The sequence below is a fragment of the Protopterus annectens genome, chromosome 9.part0 (genome assembly GCF_019279795.1).
Source record: "Protopterus annectens isolate FY-2018-M chromosome 9.part0, PAN1.0, whole genome shotgun sequence".
Classification (NCBI taxonomy): Eukaryota; Metazoa; Chordata; order Ceratodontiformes; family Protopteridae; genus Protopterus; species Protopterus annectens.
The window spans coordinates 621,145,508-621,161,807 of NC_056743.1; the positions used below are offsets into that span (position 1 = coordinate 621,145,508).

Below are 16,300 nucleotides of genomic sequence, written 5' to 3' on the forward strand. Positions count from 1 at the left end.
GGTCCCACGGACATTCTGTCATTAAGCCCAGGTGGTTCACAGGCATTGGTTTTAATCTGCCACTTCAACTCTTGATACTCCAAGAAGCCATCAGTGGGTCCCCCTCAAGGGCCCATGGTCAATAGCACAAAACATAAACTTGTGAGTGGAATAGATTTTAATACATCTGTAAAGGGCGTTATTCTCATTTTTATGCCCTATATCATACATGTGTTGATAAATCCTTTCTCTGAAAGCCCTCTTGGTCTTCTCCACATAAAAACTGTCAAAGGACTGCCACAGAGCCACATATACCACACCCTTGGAGTAGCAATAGTATTTTTTTAGATGGTTTAATAAAACAAAAATTCTTGATTTTAATTTTCTCCTTATTGACTATAAATGGGCACTGTGGGCATCTCCCACATTTAAACTCTCACCATTTATTGGCATAACAGAGTTTTTCTCCAACAGCCCCTTAAAAGAAATGTCCTTTTTATAAACAATAGCTGGCTTGTTGCCCAATAGACCGGCAACTGTGGGATCCATTCTAAAAAATTCTCCAATATTTCATAATAATCTCTTTAATATCATAGACATCTATATTAAAGGGCAAAAATAAAGCTTTATGAAATCCATCAGTTGCACTGGTGGCCCCCTGTGAGTACCATCAATATCAGAGTACAACAATGCCCTAAATACCCCATCAGTCCTTTTTCTCTTAACCTCACTAGCTATATTACCCACAAATAAGGCTGGGTAAACTCGTCGCTGTAACATGCCTGTCAAGACCCTACTTTCCTCTAAATAATCATCACTACCCAACATCATTCTAGCTAGCCTAACATACTGCCCTTTTACTAGGGCTCTTTTTTGATGTATAGGATGCGAGCTACAGAAATGCAAGAGAGAGTTAAGGTATATGGGTTTCCTGTACAAATGTGAGGTGAATTTTTTTTTGTCATAGTTTTTCTTAATAGTCCCATCCAAGTAATTAAGTTTATCTTTGTCAACAGACATGGTGAACTTCAGAAAAGATGTAGTCTCATGATTATATTGGAAAAAAGTCTGTAATCTATCAACACCTCCTTCCAAAACAACACTATGTCATCCAGGTAATGGCCATATACGGTCCAGCAATCATTAAATGGTGAATTTAAACCAAAAAGGTTTTCTCAGTGTGCCAAAACTATATTGGTAAAAACAGGTGCACAACAAGCGCCCATGGCCACCACCCCCCCCTGTCTTTGTCTAAACAGTTGGCCATCAAAAATCAAGAAGTTACTTTCTAACACTAGTTCCATACAAGTTCTAGTTGTCAATATAGTATTGTGCCCCATAGTAGTGTTACTACATAAAAATTCATAGCACCATTCTATTCCTTAATCATGGGGTATGACAGAGAAAAGATCACAAATGTCAATGGTTATCATTAGCAGATTATCATCGTATATGTCCTTGCTGATCTTACTCGGGGAAATCCCAGGAATCCTTAAAAAGAGTGGCCCATTGATCAAGTACATGTTTGACTTTTGAATCGATGAACTTAGCAATTCCATAAGTCTTGGATGCCTTAGCGCCCACAATGGGACAAAGAGGGGGGGTGGAAATGGACTTATGGATTTTAGGGATTTCAAAAATAGTAGGAGTTCGTGGGTAACTTATTTCCAAAAAAAAAATTGTTCTTCCAAACTAATTTGCCCATTAAGCAATAATTCAACTAAAGTCAGATCAATGTTTCTATGGGCTATATTAAGTTCGTTTTGAGAAATCTCAATGTAAGTGTCACTGTATATCATACTATACATTCTACTATTATAGTCCTCTACATCCATAATAACCAAACCCCCACCCTTATATGGTTTCATGATTCTGATGCTATTATCTAAAATATTCTGTAATAGGCTAGTTTCATGTGCCGTGATATTTGTTGTCTGATTTTCACCAGACCTTGAAGTCCTGATCTCACTCTCACAGATCATCTCGAACATATGTACCATAGGGTGCGGGGGTGGAATAAAAGTACTAGGCCTTTTTAGAATTGTGGATGGGTGTCTCACATTCTCCCTTTGCTGAAAATGTAAAGCAAGATTCAGTTTTCTAGTGAATGTTTTGACCTGCAAAATTGTTTCAACCAAGCTAGCCCTTCTGACAGGAATATGGTTAAGCCCTTTATCAAATAGGTCTGCCCATTTGGCACTGACCATAGTATGACTCAAATTATAAATGTTAAAATCATTTGCACTATTCTGAATAATTTGAGTATCAAAATTGGTTGATACCATGTCATCGAGGCTAACTTCAATGCCTGTTCCAGTCAGGTCTGCCCATTCAGCACTGACCACAACTTGGTCCAAATTGTTAGAACTCGGGTCATGCATTAGATTAAAATCAGGGATGTGAAATCCCCCATCCACAATATTTGGTTCTATCTGTAATAGGAGGGTCCTGCCCCTCCTTCTCTGTTGATCTTGGTATAATGCCTGTCCATGGTTCCAGTTCCCCTGTCCCCGACCCCTTTGGTTTATTATTCATTGTGATCTTCTCAAAGGAGGTGAGCCTAAAAGGGCATCTTGTTAAGAAATGTTAAAATTATCATTCACTTCACCATCCTGAGGCCTTTCTAGTCTATCATAAAATTGACTTTGTTGTCCCATAGGGGAGGTCAGGGTAGGCTTTCCCATTGTCATAATCATGTTTGCCCCGGACAACATTCTATCCTTCCTATTTTTCAGTTCAATTAACTTATTGTCGACATAATGAAAAATACAATTGTAGTCTCTACATTTTTGATCAAACAGCACATCATTCTTAATGCTAACATCAAGTTTGTTAATATCATTATTAAGCAACACCATCTTTCTGTTGTTATCAGTAATTAATAAATTCAAAAGTTCACAACCTTGCCTGTTAAATAGTTTTAACAAGTCCTGGTGTAATTGTGAGTTCTTGACTAACCCTGTGAGATACGTTCACATGCGCAGACCTTTGGAACATCCTCACATTTCAGGCATTCATGAAGATAACCGTTTTCAAGCTGCAGTTTTTTTGTACTTCAGCACCAGTTCTTTAAAATGATTTATTTGTTGGTCCAAAGTCGCATTGCCAACATTCACATTAGCATTATGGTTTCCCCAGACTGTTTCTTTACTTAACCATTGCTCCACTGAAAAAACACTGTTTCCCTCATTGAAGCTTCCAGCATTATCATGCAAACAGGAAGCAGCTTGCACAGCATGAGAATTTAAAGAAACAGTTGCTCTACTAGACTCCAAGCATTTTGTCTTTGACAAGGGGTAATAAAAGACTATTCAGAGGACTGAGAACAATTATAATGTCCGCTGCTAACCAAGTCCAAGTTGTGTTTGTTATATAGTCCATCAACTTTTTGTGCTAATTATGCAACTGTTAACCATGGAAAAATGGCCAGATGTGGCTATTGTTCCCAATGTCCATTCATTGCTGAAGGCAAAGAATTATACCTGGGAGGGTTTGGTAATATTAAAGTACAGGGTAAATTCCAGTATGGTAGTAAAGGGGTTGTTTACTTGGCACTGTGTAAATCCTGCAGTGCATTCTATGTTGGAAAAACTAAATTGAGCCGTAGAAAGAGACTGTACCAGCATATTTATGATATCGGGAAGAAAAATTATAAAAATGCTTTATTTAAGCATGTGGATTCCAACCCTTCACATAAATTCAGATCTGTGGTTATAGACCAGGTAGATTTGGGACAGAGGGGTGGCTCTAGTGATGATTATTTAAAATTTTTAGAATTGAAGTGGCAGTTAAAAACTAATGCCACAGTTATGCCTGGTCTGAATGATGCAATGTCCCTAAGTAGTGTCTTATTTTTTATAGATGTAGGGTTGTTTTGTTCTGTATGTTTTACTGTATATGTTATTATACTGAGGTTAGTTTACAGCATATTTGCATTTGCATTTGTAATATTATTGTGTATAATAAGTAGTGTTTTTATACATGCTGCTTGCTTTTTATATGTAACCTTTATGAGAATGATGTCGTGATTTTCAGTAGCCTTGGAAATGTTAATTCAGGGGAGGGTTTCTTGTTAAATGAAGTGGCTATTTATACTGTGATTTTAGATTTAGTAGTTATTCTGATGAAGTCTTTTGTATTTTCAGACAAAAGCGCTTAATTATTAAATATTTATGTGGAGCCTGGTTACTTGCTTCATTTTTGTTTTTAGTTCTGTGTGTTAGCTAACGTATGTTGCCATAAGATAGCTGCTTTGCAAACCAAGGCATTCCCACACTCTAATGCTGGCTATTGCTAAGTACACTAAGAGATGTACATATGTTGTAGACATCCATGTTCAACAAGCATCCTCCTTCAATAGCATGTCATTGCAGGGTTTTTATGTTGATCTTTTCTCAGCCTTCATCCCCAGATCTGAGGACATCTCTTGGTCATGTTGCTAGTCTGTGTCATCACCTTCAGTAAGGCTCCAGTGTTTATAATGAATTTGGGGGGCACATATGTGCTATTTGAAAGCTTCATATAGCTCTTCCTTATGTCTAGCTGCAACGTCATATAGATTTTTTTAATAAAGAAAAGTTATTGCCAAGCCTTGCTAAAGCATGTCATATACTTGTCAGTATCAGTTCTACTAATTCTTTAATGTTAAAATCTATACCAAATAATATATACTGTAAATTTCACTTAAGACTTTTTCATGCCAAGATAACATTTTAATGACTTTTTCCAAGGGAAAGTTAGAAACAATATCACAAATGTGAACAAATTTAAGACATGATATATTAGGAAGCTTTTTGGTTGCCTTACAATGTATTGTTCTATCTCAATGTAGCTGCAGATGCCCCTAAGGACCTAAAGGCTTCAGCAGTATCTCCACGTGGTGCTGTCATATCCTGGAAACCTCCCAAAGCACCAGTCAGTTCCTATATGCTGAGTTATGAGACTGCTGCAGGGGAAAGTAAGGTACAGTATCAGCAATGTACAATTCAATCAAAGATATGAAATGTGTTATGTGGCATTGTGACTTCAGACAGACAAGTTTATATTTCAAAAAAGATGTTACAAAAGCTTCATGATTGCTTGTCACTGGATGAATTCATGCACATGAAGCAAGCTGAGCACAGAAGTGTGTAGCAGCTGAAATGAAGGATGTGTCAAATGTCAACAGCCTTGTTGGAAATGGCAGAACTAGGGCATTCTGTTTTTTTTTTTTTTTTGCTATCATGCCTGTCAACCATCAATCATCCCCATGTTAAATTCTCCACATTCATTCCTCCACATTACAGAATCACCCCATTACTGTATGGAGTAAGGACCATCTGTACAGTCCATCATAAAGGGAGCCTTGTGGGTTGCTTGTACTCTCCCCAGTATCCTGACAATGAGGATATTTATATAACCCAACCCACTCCATGAGCAAGAGAATGAGCTACCTATGTCACTGCGGGGCCACATGATTCCCTCCTTCTGTTGCTGGTACATATTCCTGAGCTACCTATTTTGCTGCAGGACCACATGATGGCCTCCTTCTGCTGCTGGTACATGCTCCTGAGCTACCTATGTCACTGCAGGGCCACATGATGTCCTCCTTGTGTTGCTGGTACATGCTCCTAACTACCTATGTCACTGCAAGGCCACATGATGCCCTCTTTCTGCTGCTAGTACATGCTCCTGAGCTACCTATGTCACTGTAGGGCCACATAATGCCCTCCTTCTTCTGCTGGTACATGCTCCTGACTACTATGTCACTGTAGGGCACATGATGCCCTCCTTCTGCTGCTGGTACATATTCCAGAGCTACCTCTGTCACTGTAGGGCCACATGATGCCCTCATTCTTCTGCTGGTACATGTTCCTATACATTTGCTAATGAAAACTGCCACCAAGTGGTGGTTTGCTAAGCCAAAGGCCCACCTCCATGATACGCACCATGATGCAGTCCTTTCTATTTGGAACTATGGCCATATTAATCATGACCTGTCATGGTGTCCACTGCTAATTGAACTTAGATTGTCTGGGCTGCAATTAGGACTGTATGCCTTCTGTACCATTCTATCTATTTAAGTGTTTGATTGCTGTGTTTTCTGTGTACCCTGCTTCTTTACAGTAATGCTATTTATCGCTTAATATTCCTGTCAGACATAATGCCATGAAAAAATATTCAGCCATGCATAACATTTCCAGTAATCCTGCATCTTATTGTCATAGGGTGTGAATGTGAATGCTTCAGCTACAGTTTATAAGCTGACAGGTCTCTACCCAGCAACAAAATATAACATTCATCTGCATGCAGTTCGTGGAGGTTCCAGAATGGCCCCAATTAATACATCATTCACTACAGGTAGGTTGAAATGAAACTGCAAGTGTTTTTCATTCTATGTTGCTATCAGTTTTATTTTATTTTTTATTATTCCTTTGACCTACAACCATAATTTTCCTTTTATGATACAATAATCTATATATCTCAGCATAAAGGTCAAGCTTCCACCCTGTGAACCACAGAATAAATTATATTTGTCTTAGATAAACCTGGTGCACCATGGCCAGGGTAGCTAATGAAATACACATGTGCAACATTATGAAATCATGGTGTCCTCACATGTTTAGTATGGTAAATATACCACAGCACAACTCTTATAGTCAAGTCAGATTGTGCTGGTACAATCCTATCACTAATAGCAATAAAATTTGTGTCCTTGGATAATGCCATGTTCTGGGACCTTTACAGATCACTGTAGTTTAAAAACTGAGGTTGGAAATATTACAAAGAAAAAAAAAACATACCCCCAGATTCACTATGCCCTGCACGGCATGCAGGATCAGTGCAGAAGCTCTAGCAGTCAATATGTCTGCCGTGCGATCCAGGAACAGCCTGCAGGGGCGTGCACGCGAGCTCCTGCACTAATCCTGCACGGACTAAGCCCTTGTATGCAAATCACCCCATTTGCAGGAGAAACCCATGCAAATGAGTTGATTTTGCCATCGGGGAAGCTTGCGACTGTCTGTGCAGGACTAGTGCAATCTGCAGAAATGTACTCAGTTAGTAACCAAGTACATTTCTACAGAATCCAAAACGGAGCTGTGACAGCTCCAAATAAAGGTTGCATATCATTGAGGAAGCATGCCAATGGCCAAGTATAAGGCCACTGGCATTGCAAACAAAGCAAAAAATAAAAAAAATCAACTTTTAATTTTTTTTTAACCGATCTCGGCTGTTTAAGCGTAGGGCAGTGGCGTGCAAATGGGATCGGGAGAAAATAACAAAATAAACCTAAATTAAGCATTCTAACTAAAGTCAGTATTCTGCCATGCAAGTCAATGTCAGGCAGAAGACAACATGGCCAGTGAGTAGTGGTTGCTAAGGGAGGAGGCTCAGTGTGAGACATGTAACTATGCATCAGCAGGCAACACTATGAAGATGAGGGGGATGATAGTGAATCCCAGTTTTCCCCAGCATGTGAGTCAGGTCCCAACAGTGTAAGAGCAGGAATAGCTTGATGCAAGCCTAGGAGTTACGTGACATCATGGGGGTGTGTGTCAGACATACTGTAAGCAGATTGGAGCCCTGTGGCTCAAGGTTGCTCCTAGCTTAGCAAAGCTAAGCTAGGGGGTGTGTCTAAACCTGCCTAGCACTCTTTACAAAACCTAAGCGGGTGTGAGCATCGCGCACCAGGTTTTACAGGAAGAAAAGCAAAGTTAAACCAGGAAATAGCAGCAGTGTGCACATTTGAGCACTGTGTTTGCACGGCATGCACACAGGCTTAAATAGGAAGGCAATGGGATGGGAAAACAGCAGTAGGAAGGTAATCAAGGTGAACTAGCTTAGCTGGTAGGTGAAATGTATCAAAATTAGCCAATTACACAGGCAGCAGACTAGCCCAGCCCAGAACACCACTATAAACTAAGCAAACACCTTCCCCTGTGGTTTTTCCCACACTCTACACCGCCGGTGTAAACAAGCAGGGAACTTTTAACACTCACAGCAGAAAATGATAGGGGCTGCAATAGCTATCATATAACATGTGGAAGAGGCTGAGGGTGGTGAGGACGTGAATGCTGTCGACCAACCCACAGTGAGGAAATGGAAAAGAGTGTACAGACCCAGGGTAACCTACCAGGGGCTACATGAGCTGGAGATAGTGGAGCACTATATGGTGGACAGGGACCTCCTACAGCAAATTGTTGAGCTGTGCCGGCCACGCCTGACACACAGAACTAAGAAAGGGGAACCCATCCCTGTGGATACCAAGATATGTGTAGGCCAAAGAATACTAGCTACAGGTACCTTCCAAAGGCCAACTGGGGATATGATGGGGATTTCACAGGCTTCAGCATCCAGGGTACTCCACCAGTTCCTGGATGCCATGTCAGCACATGTCGGTGAGCACGTATATTTCCCCAACACCCGTGAGGCATTGGCCAGCAATATGCAAGTGTTCCACCAAATTGCAGAATACCCTGAGGTAGTGGGTACTATAGACTGCATGCACATATGCATCAAAGCACCACCCAGTGAGCGGGGTAGGGTCTACATCAACCACAAGGGCTTCCCCTCCATCAACTGCCAGGTCATGTGCGATGCCCATGGCATAATAATGAATGTGTGTGCTGGCTGCCCTGGAAGCTATCATGATTCCCACATCTGGCATCTGATGCAGCTGTACCAGAGATTTGCCAATGGGGACATACCTCACAGTCACCTAGTGGGGGATGCTGGATACGCACTGGAGCTGTGGCTGATGACACCCATCAGAAATGCACACACACCCAAACAAGAACTCCATAATGAGGCACATGCACAGACCAGAATTATAGTAGAGTGTGTGTTTGGGATGCTCAAGTCATGGTTCTGGTGCCTGGACACATCCGGTGGAGCCTTGCAGTACTCACCAGCTACATGTACCCAAATCATCCTTGTATGTGCCATGCTACACAATATGATCCTGCGGAAACAGCTGCAGCAGGAACAGCAGGGGGCAGGGCCACACAGCCCCCACCATTGCCAAGGCTTGCACAGGCACAGAGTGACTTGGAGGAGGAACAACCTGAGCCTGCACCAGTAGGCAGAAGGAGGCATGCCCAGTGTGCCCTGGCCTTGGCAAAGAGGCAATGCATTGCACCTACACTGACAGAGGAGGGACCCAGGGAATAACACCTCTCTCCAACTCTCACATACTGTAAAAGGGATGCCAGACATTACATTACCTGTGCCTAACCATGTGTAGGGAGTGTATGATGTGCATCTGACATAGACAGCCCTGCAGCACCGCCCCCAATACTGGAACACCCACAAGGTAAGTGACTCACACATGCCAGTCAGGGGGGGGGGGGCACATAACCAGCAACAGTCACAGTCAACAGGACAGGTGCAGACAAACACAAACAAAGGCTGTGCTATGGCCTCTGAATGAGGCCTATGGGTAACCTACCCCCAGGCCTACACAGACAGACTACAGCAGGTCAGGCAGTGGGATGTCAGTTCTGAAGGGTAGGACGTCAGAAACTAATATGTAGATAATTAAAAGCTAAGATCTGTAGTACACTGGTATGCCTCTAGCCAGCATGATAGGTAAGACTACAGACTGAAGTGGAGTACCCGACATACCAGTACAGTCCTAGCAAATGTTTACAAGTGTCAGGTGTGCCCCCCATCCTATGTAGAAATATAGTAACAGTTGGGTGTGCCCCCCCCAATCTTGTGTAGAACTATAGAAATAGTCAGGTGTAGAAATGTAGAAATAGTCAGGTGTGCCCCCCATCCTACGTAGAAATATAGCAACAGTCAGCTGTGCCCCCCAAACCTGTGTAGAAATGTAGAAATAGTCAGGTGTGCCCCCCCATCCTATGTAGAAATATAGTAACAGTCAGGTGTGCCCCCCCAATCCTGTGTAAAAATGTAGAAACAGTCAGGTGTGCTCCCCCTGCTATGCAGAAATGTAGTAACAATCAATGTAAAATGATTGATGGATACCCTGCAGAGACAGCATGCTACCTGTCAGTGTATAACACAAAGGTCAGCACTGCAGTACAAACTACCTGGACTCGATCCACACATGCAATACAGACGGCCATACTGGGCATGCTCACACACTTAAACACATAAAGGCCATGTCTACAAACACCAGTGGACCAGACATATATGGCAGTCGCAGTTGTTAGTGCAGACACTCATCAGTGTGCACCATTCATGCCTTGTACACACAGTGGATAGAAATACAGACATATATGTAAGGACAACACACTATAATAAGCCAAAGGTAGAAGGACATAGATGTGTGGAAGAGGGTGACTGTGACAAGGAGCCATCCAGGCCTGTCCCACCCAGCACACAGCCAAAGGGCCCCAAACACATGAGGTGGAGATGTCACTCACTGCAGATACTAGCCACCAATATCTGTCAGCATGACAGACTATGTGGTGCACATGCCAGCTGTACAACATGACTGTACAAGGAAGTAGTCATCTAGCAGCTGTATGCACGTACCTGTGAAATATGACCCTGTGTGTGCCCGCATGTGGTGTGTCAACCCCTAGATGAATGGGTTATGGCCCATGCACACACACTGCCCTCCCCATAGCCCTACTATGACAAGCCTGCTGAGGTCATCCAATGTGAAATACACCTTTGGGAGAGTTGTAGCCCAGTAATCTCTGTGGCGTGTCCCATAACTGTGTACTGCTGTAGTGTGATAAGCTAGTTAGGTTGGAGTTCTAATCCCAGACTTGGCAACTGTGTGAGTGTGTGTCTGTGTGTGTGATTGTGTGCATGTCTGTCTGTCTCTGACTGTTTAGAGAGCAATACTTTTTAGGGTAGTCACACTACCAGCAATTCAAATGATCAACTTTGGCAAGGCTGCTGATGTCATCCACCTAGAAATACACCCCTGGAAAGGTTGTAGCCCAGTAATCTCCATAGCGTGTCCTGTAAGTGTATACTGCTGTAGTGTGATAAAGTAGTTGGGTAGGTGTTCTAATCCCATACATGGCAAGTGTGTTTGTATGTGTGTGTGTGTGTGTGTGTGTGTGTGTGTGTGTGTGTGTGTGTGTGTGTCTGTCTGTGTAGAGAGCGATGCTTTTTAAGGTACTCACACTCACTACAATTCATATGCTCAACTTTGGCAAGGCTGCTGATGTCACTCACCTAGAAATACACCTCTGGGAAGGTTGTAGCCCACTAATCTCCATAGCGCGTCCTGTAACTGCGTACTGATGTAGTGTAATAAAGTAGTTAGGTAGGTGTTCTAATCCCAGACATGGCAAGTGTGTATGTGTGTGTCTGTCTGACTCTGTCTGTGTAGAGAGCAATGCTTTTAGGGTACTCAGACTCCCTGCAATTCATATACTCAACTTTGGCAAGGCTACTGATGTCATCCACCTAGAAATCCACCTCTGGGAAGGTTGCAGCCTAGTAATCTCCGTAGCATGTCCTGTAACTGTGTAGTGTGATAAAGTAGTTAGGTAGGTGTTCTAATCTCACATGTTGCAAGTGTGTGTGTATGTGTGTGTGTGTCTGTCTGTCTGACTGTCTGTGTAGAGAGGAATGCTTTTTAGGGTACTCACACTCCCTACAATTCATATGCTCAACTTTGGCAAGGCTGATAATGTCACCCACCTAGAAATACACCTCTGGGAAGGTTGTAGCCCAGTAATCTCTGTAGCACATGACATAACTGCGTACTGCTGTAGTGTGATTTAGAACTGTGGTAGGGTTACATCCCCACCCATGACAGTTCTGGATGTTTTGTGTGTGTTTCAGTGTAGGCTAGACACACTCATTACAATCTGAATGTCCAACTTTGGCAATCTTGCTGTCATTTATTGTGAAATACACCTTTGGGGAAGGAGTTCTCCAGTAATCCCAGTGGCGCATCCTAAAACAGCTCCATGCTGTAGTGTGATATAGACCCCTGTTAGGGGTTTTATACCCACACATGTCAGTTGTGGAGGTTTTGTGTGTGTGTCACTGTCTGTGTAGGGAGCAATGCATTTTAGACTAGTCACACTCACTACAATTAGAATGTCCTACTTTGGCAATCCTGCTGATGTCATCCAATGTGATATACACCTTTGGGGAAGGAGTACTCCACTAATCTCCAAGGTACATATTATAACCGCATAGTGCTGTAGTGTACTAAACTAGTTAGGTAGGGGTTCTACTCCCAGACATGATAGGTGTGTGTGTGTGTGTTTGTAACTCGTATTCTGTGTGGAGGTGGTTATGAGTGTGTGACACCTGTGGCCAATCTGGAGCAGCTTTTTCATAATTCTTATATGGTGGCCCTACTATATATCACAATGTCCACCGTACAGGGATAACAAATGTGAAATAGCTGGGAGGCTGGGGTGTAAAGCCATATCAATACATGTGACATCAAGGCCAGGCAATCACAGTTAGCAACCCCAGTATTACCCAGAGCACACTCTCAACCCATGTCTCATACACACAGACATGCCTAGGCAACAGCCAATATGTGGGTAGTACACTGCATATTGGCCACTGATAGTAACTATGGAGAGATAGCAGTGGGCTACAGAGGGCAGGGCACCCTGTCCATCTGTCCAATATGCACGTAAATGCAGACAATGTGCCCTCCCCATGTCCCCCAATGGGCACCTGCAACACCTGTGGTGCCATCACATGTGACCCACAAAGGACATACCATGCCTGACAACATGCCCTGTATCAACAGATGCCACTGGCACTAGGGAATGCCATTAGCATGCTATCAATTTAGGTGCAGGGTAAACCTGCTGCCCATTACCAGTTCCCGCCACAGTTGGGCAAGACTGGCACATCTGATGATAATCTGTGTTCACAACATGGGCCAGATACCCCAGGTACAGTTCCACATGTCACTGTACATGCATGTGGGAGATGTGCACATCCCAGACATCATCTATGTCATGGACTAAGGAACACATACATGGCAAGTGATGCACAGCATTGGCCACACACAAAAGTCACCCAGGTGACTGGATGGTGGATACAATATGCACCTGTGTGGGCAAATTCAGAAACGACAGCCCTGAGCCACAATGCAGACCATTGTCATGTGGCCTGATGCCAAGATATACCCATCGCCTAGCCTTGTATAGCCATCTGGCACAGTCAACCACCACACACCCATGCAGACATGCACCCAAGCATGTCAGTACTAGCACCCTGTGTGTTTGTTTATATGTTCACATCCACACTCATTACAACCCCCATTGGCATACTGAAGCATGCTGTGTGATGTCAGACACCTCCCCATACCCTTTGCCCATACAACCCCCATATGACCTGTGTAGTGCATGTGATACCTGCACAGTGATGTGTTGTGGCAATCCCACTACTGATGAGGTTTAATCCTGGCCCTGCCAAGTGTGTCAGTGTGTGTGCTTCCCTGTGAGAGTGTGGCTGTGTTGACAGTGGCACCTGTTCATGCGCACAGACACGTGTACATCACCTACCGTATAGCTACCATATCCCTGTTGCAGATGTCATTCACCATCACATATATGTTCTGAGGGCTCCACAACAAGTAACCCATGTGGCACATCCAGTAACTGCATAGAACTGTGATAGCACTACATAGTCATCAGGGGTTGGATACCCTGTGCTGGTAGGTGTGTGACACAAACATGCTTAGATTTTACTCTCCCACCCCTCCCTGACTTGTCTTTGCCTCTGCCTGCCTCTCCCACTCCCTCTCTGGTGGATGTGGAGACCTACACCTGCTTTGCTTAGGCAGCAGCAAGTGTATTTTAAGTGATGCTCATGATCAGCTGATGGCCTCTGCACAAATTGCACCCCTCCCCTAGCTGATTGCATCTGGAACAGCTGTGGTAACATTCCCATAGCCAATTGCAAGGAAACACACTCCAATATCTAGGAACATCATTTTGGTGTTCGCCCTTTTCATTCACTGTGAGCAGGAACTAGATATGTTGTTTGGCAAACAGCATCTCAGATGGATTGGGGATTTACCTCTAACAACATACACTGTGGAAACAGGGCAACACACAGGAGGGGGATGTGCCTAACCTGACTACAGACTGTAAGTGCTGCTATACTGCATTTGGAGTAATATTGGTTTAACAGTGTGTGTGTGTTTGTGAATATGGCTGTCCTACATGTCTCAATACCTGCCATGTCAGTTTATGTTTATGAGGAATCTCCATTTGCAGGTTCATCTGCCGACTGGGCAGTGTGTTGTAACTTTGGTTTCATGTGTTACCCACTGAGCATCTATTTGTGGACTGCTGAAGGCAGTGTGAGGATTGCAGTCTGTAGATGGTGAAAGCCGTGACAGTTACTGACTTCATATCCCTCATAGGACATATGTTGCAACAAACCCTGTTACAATAGTAAATGTATGAGGTTATCACAACAACATGTCAAAATTGGTCCTGTGTATGTGCTTCCAGGCACAACTCTGTCAACCTTTGTACAGATGTCATGCATGAAGAGGTGCATATGTGCTCTACACCATAATTAGTGTCATCATATCTGATAACAAGCCAGTGAAATATCAGACTGCTACACATGTTATGTACAGTAGGGGTTATATTTGATGACATAACCTGGATATACTGTGGTTGTTTATACAGTACTGAGGTCTGTGTACTTATGGTGAATGTCAATAGTGTGTGTATTGTTAATTTGTACCTTGGCCTGGCTACAGACTGTGGTAGTTTTCATTGTCCTAGGTCCCGTCCTATCTGATGTTACATGCTGCTCCACTGTATGTTACCGTATTGACTTACATGTTTGTAGGGCCATACACACACATCCCATACCACAGTCAGCCATCAGACCAAACTGTGTAGCAGCCCAGTATATGTAGGTTTAGTGTGTGAGTGGCACATATGAGGATGGTGTTGAACAGATATTCTATAGACTGTAATATTATGCTTGCTTGCCATATGTGGCTGTGACTCTGTTCTCATTTGTTGTGGTTATGCACTTTCACACAGGTGTATCTTACCCTGTGCTGTGACATGCCTGTTACAGCTTGCTATATATGCAGGTACATGCGCATTCCCCCATAGGAGATGTAGGCCTGTGTTAAGCCAGTCTTACTGTAGCCTGCACAGTGCATTGTTACATGCCTAGCAGCTTAATGTACTTACCCAGTGAGATGTCATGTGCAGATACTTGCCAGATGTACTGCTGCCGGGCCTCCTTTAACAGTCATGTATATCAGACAGAGCAGTGGGATGCTGTACAGATGTATGTCAATATCTAGTGGGTAGTATGTGGCCATGGCACCCCTGTACCAGCGGGTAGTACATGTCAGGCCAGACAGGTGTGTGTGTGAATGCACAACCTATGGTAGCATATGTATACCAGTTATGTGTTATACCCATCTACATGGCTGTTAACATCCATGTTGTCAGGCATGGTACACATGTTTTGCACTAAGGGGTTCTGTGTATACCTCTGGACTGTACAGAGTGTGTCAGAATGTCCACACATATTGGCCAATATCTCTGCTACAGTCAACAGGGGCAGTACATGCTAGCAGTGGTACTTTACTATGATGTCCTTAGAATGTCTGTCAGTAGCCAATGGCACACATGTGGAAAGCAGATGTGACCCCCCACACACACCATATCTGTGAAGACAATCCCAATTAGAGTAGCAATAGCATAAAGAACTGTAACAGTACACAAATAAAGGTTTTCCATTCCTGCAAACCTGTGTGTGGTGTTTTTTCCTGTGACCTCTCTGTGGGTATATGTTGCAGGCAATGATTGTCATTTGTATGGGTGGCCCATACAGTGTCCAGTTGTTCAGGTGTGAACTGTAGGCATTGTGGCTGTTCCATATTTTGTGCACCTCCTACATATGTATCTTACTGTACATATCTCTGCATGTGAATGTGCAGTCACATGTGTATCTATATATATATGTATATGTATGTATATATATATATATATATATATATATATATATATATATATATATATATATATATCTGTATCTGCATGTATGGGAGCCAGACTGTACTGCATGATATGTTACCAATACCAGCCTGACATCATACAGGTGGGATGTAGTACTGTTAACATCTTGTGCCCATGTCATGTCAGGTCCTGGTTATGGGATCTGCAACAACTGGTAGTGTATTGCAGGGCAGACATGTTTGACTTGGTGGGGTATACCTATTCACACAAGACGTATATTGTTTGGGGCCTCTCAACCCCATTAATGGTGCATGTGGACATATTTGTTTTTGTTAATCTATCATTGCTATCTACAGATGTATGGCCACATATACCTATATAGATATATATATCAGCTTACATATGTATGACTATGTATAAACCTACATAGC

The 16,300-nt window shown here is 43.0% G+C and overlaps 1 protein-coding gene across 5 annotated transcripts in view; it reads left to right on the forward strand.

Annotated features, from left to right (window-relative positions):
• Positions 1 to 16,300, forward strand: part of LOC122811371 (tenascin-like) — a 641,082-nt gene that overhangs the window by 582,035 nt on the left and 42,747 nt on the right. For all 5 annotated transcript variants that reach the window (XM_044083172.1, XM_044083170.1, XM_044083171.1 and 2 more), the window contains 2 exons: positions 4,811 to 4,941; positions 6,186 to 6,318. In XM_044083172.1, coding sequence (XP_043939107.1) covers positions 4,811 to 4,941; positions 6,186 to 6,318 — 264 coding nt within the window. The remainder of the gene's footprint in view (positions 1 to 4,810; positions 4,942 to 6,185; positions 6,319 to 16,300) is intronic.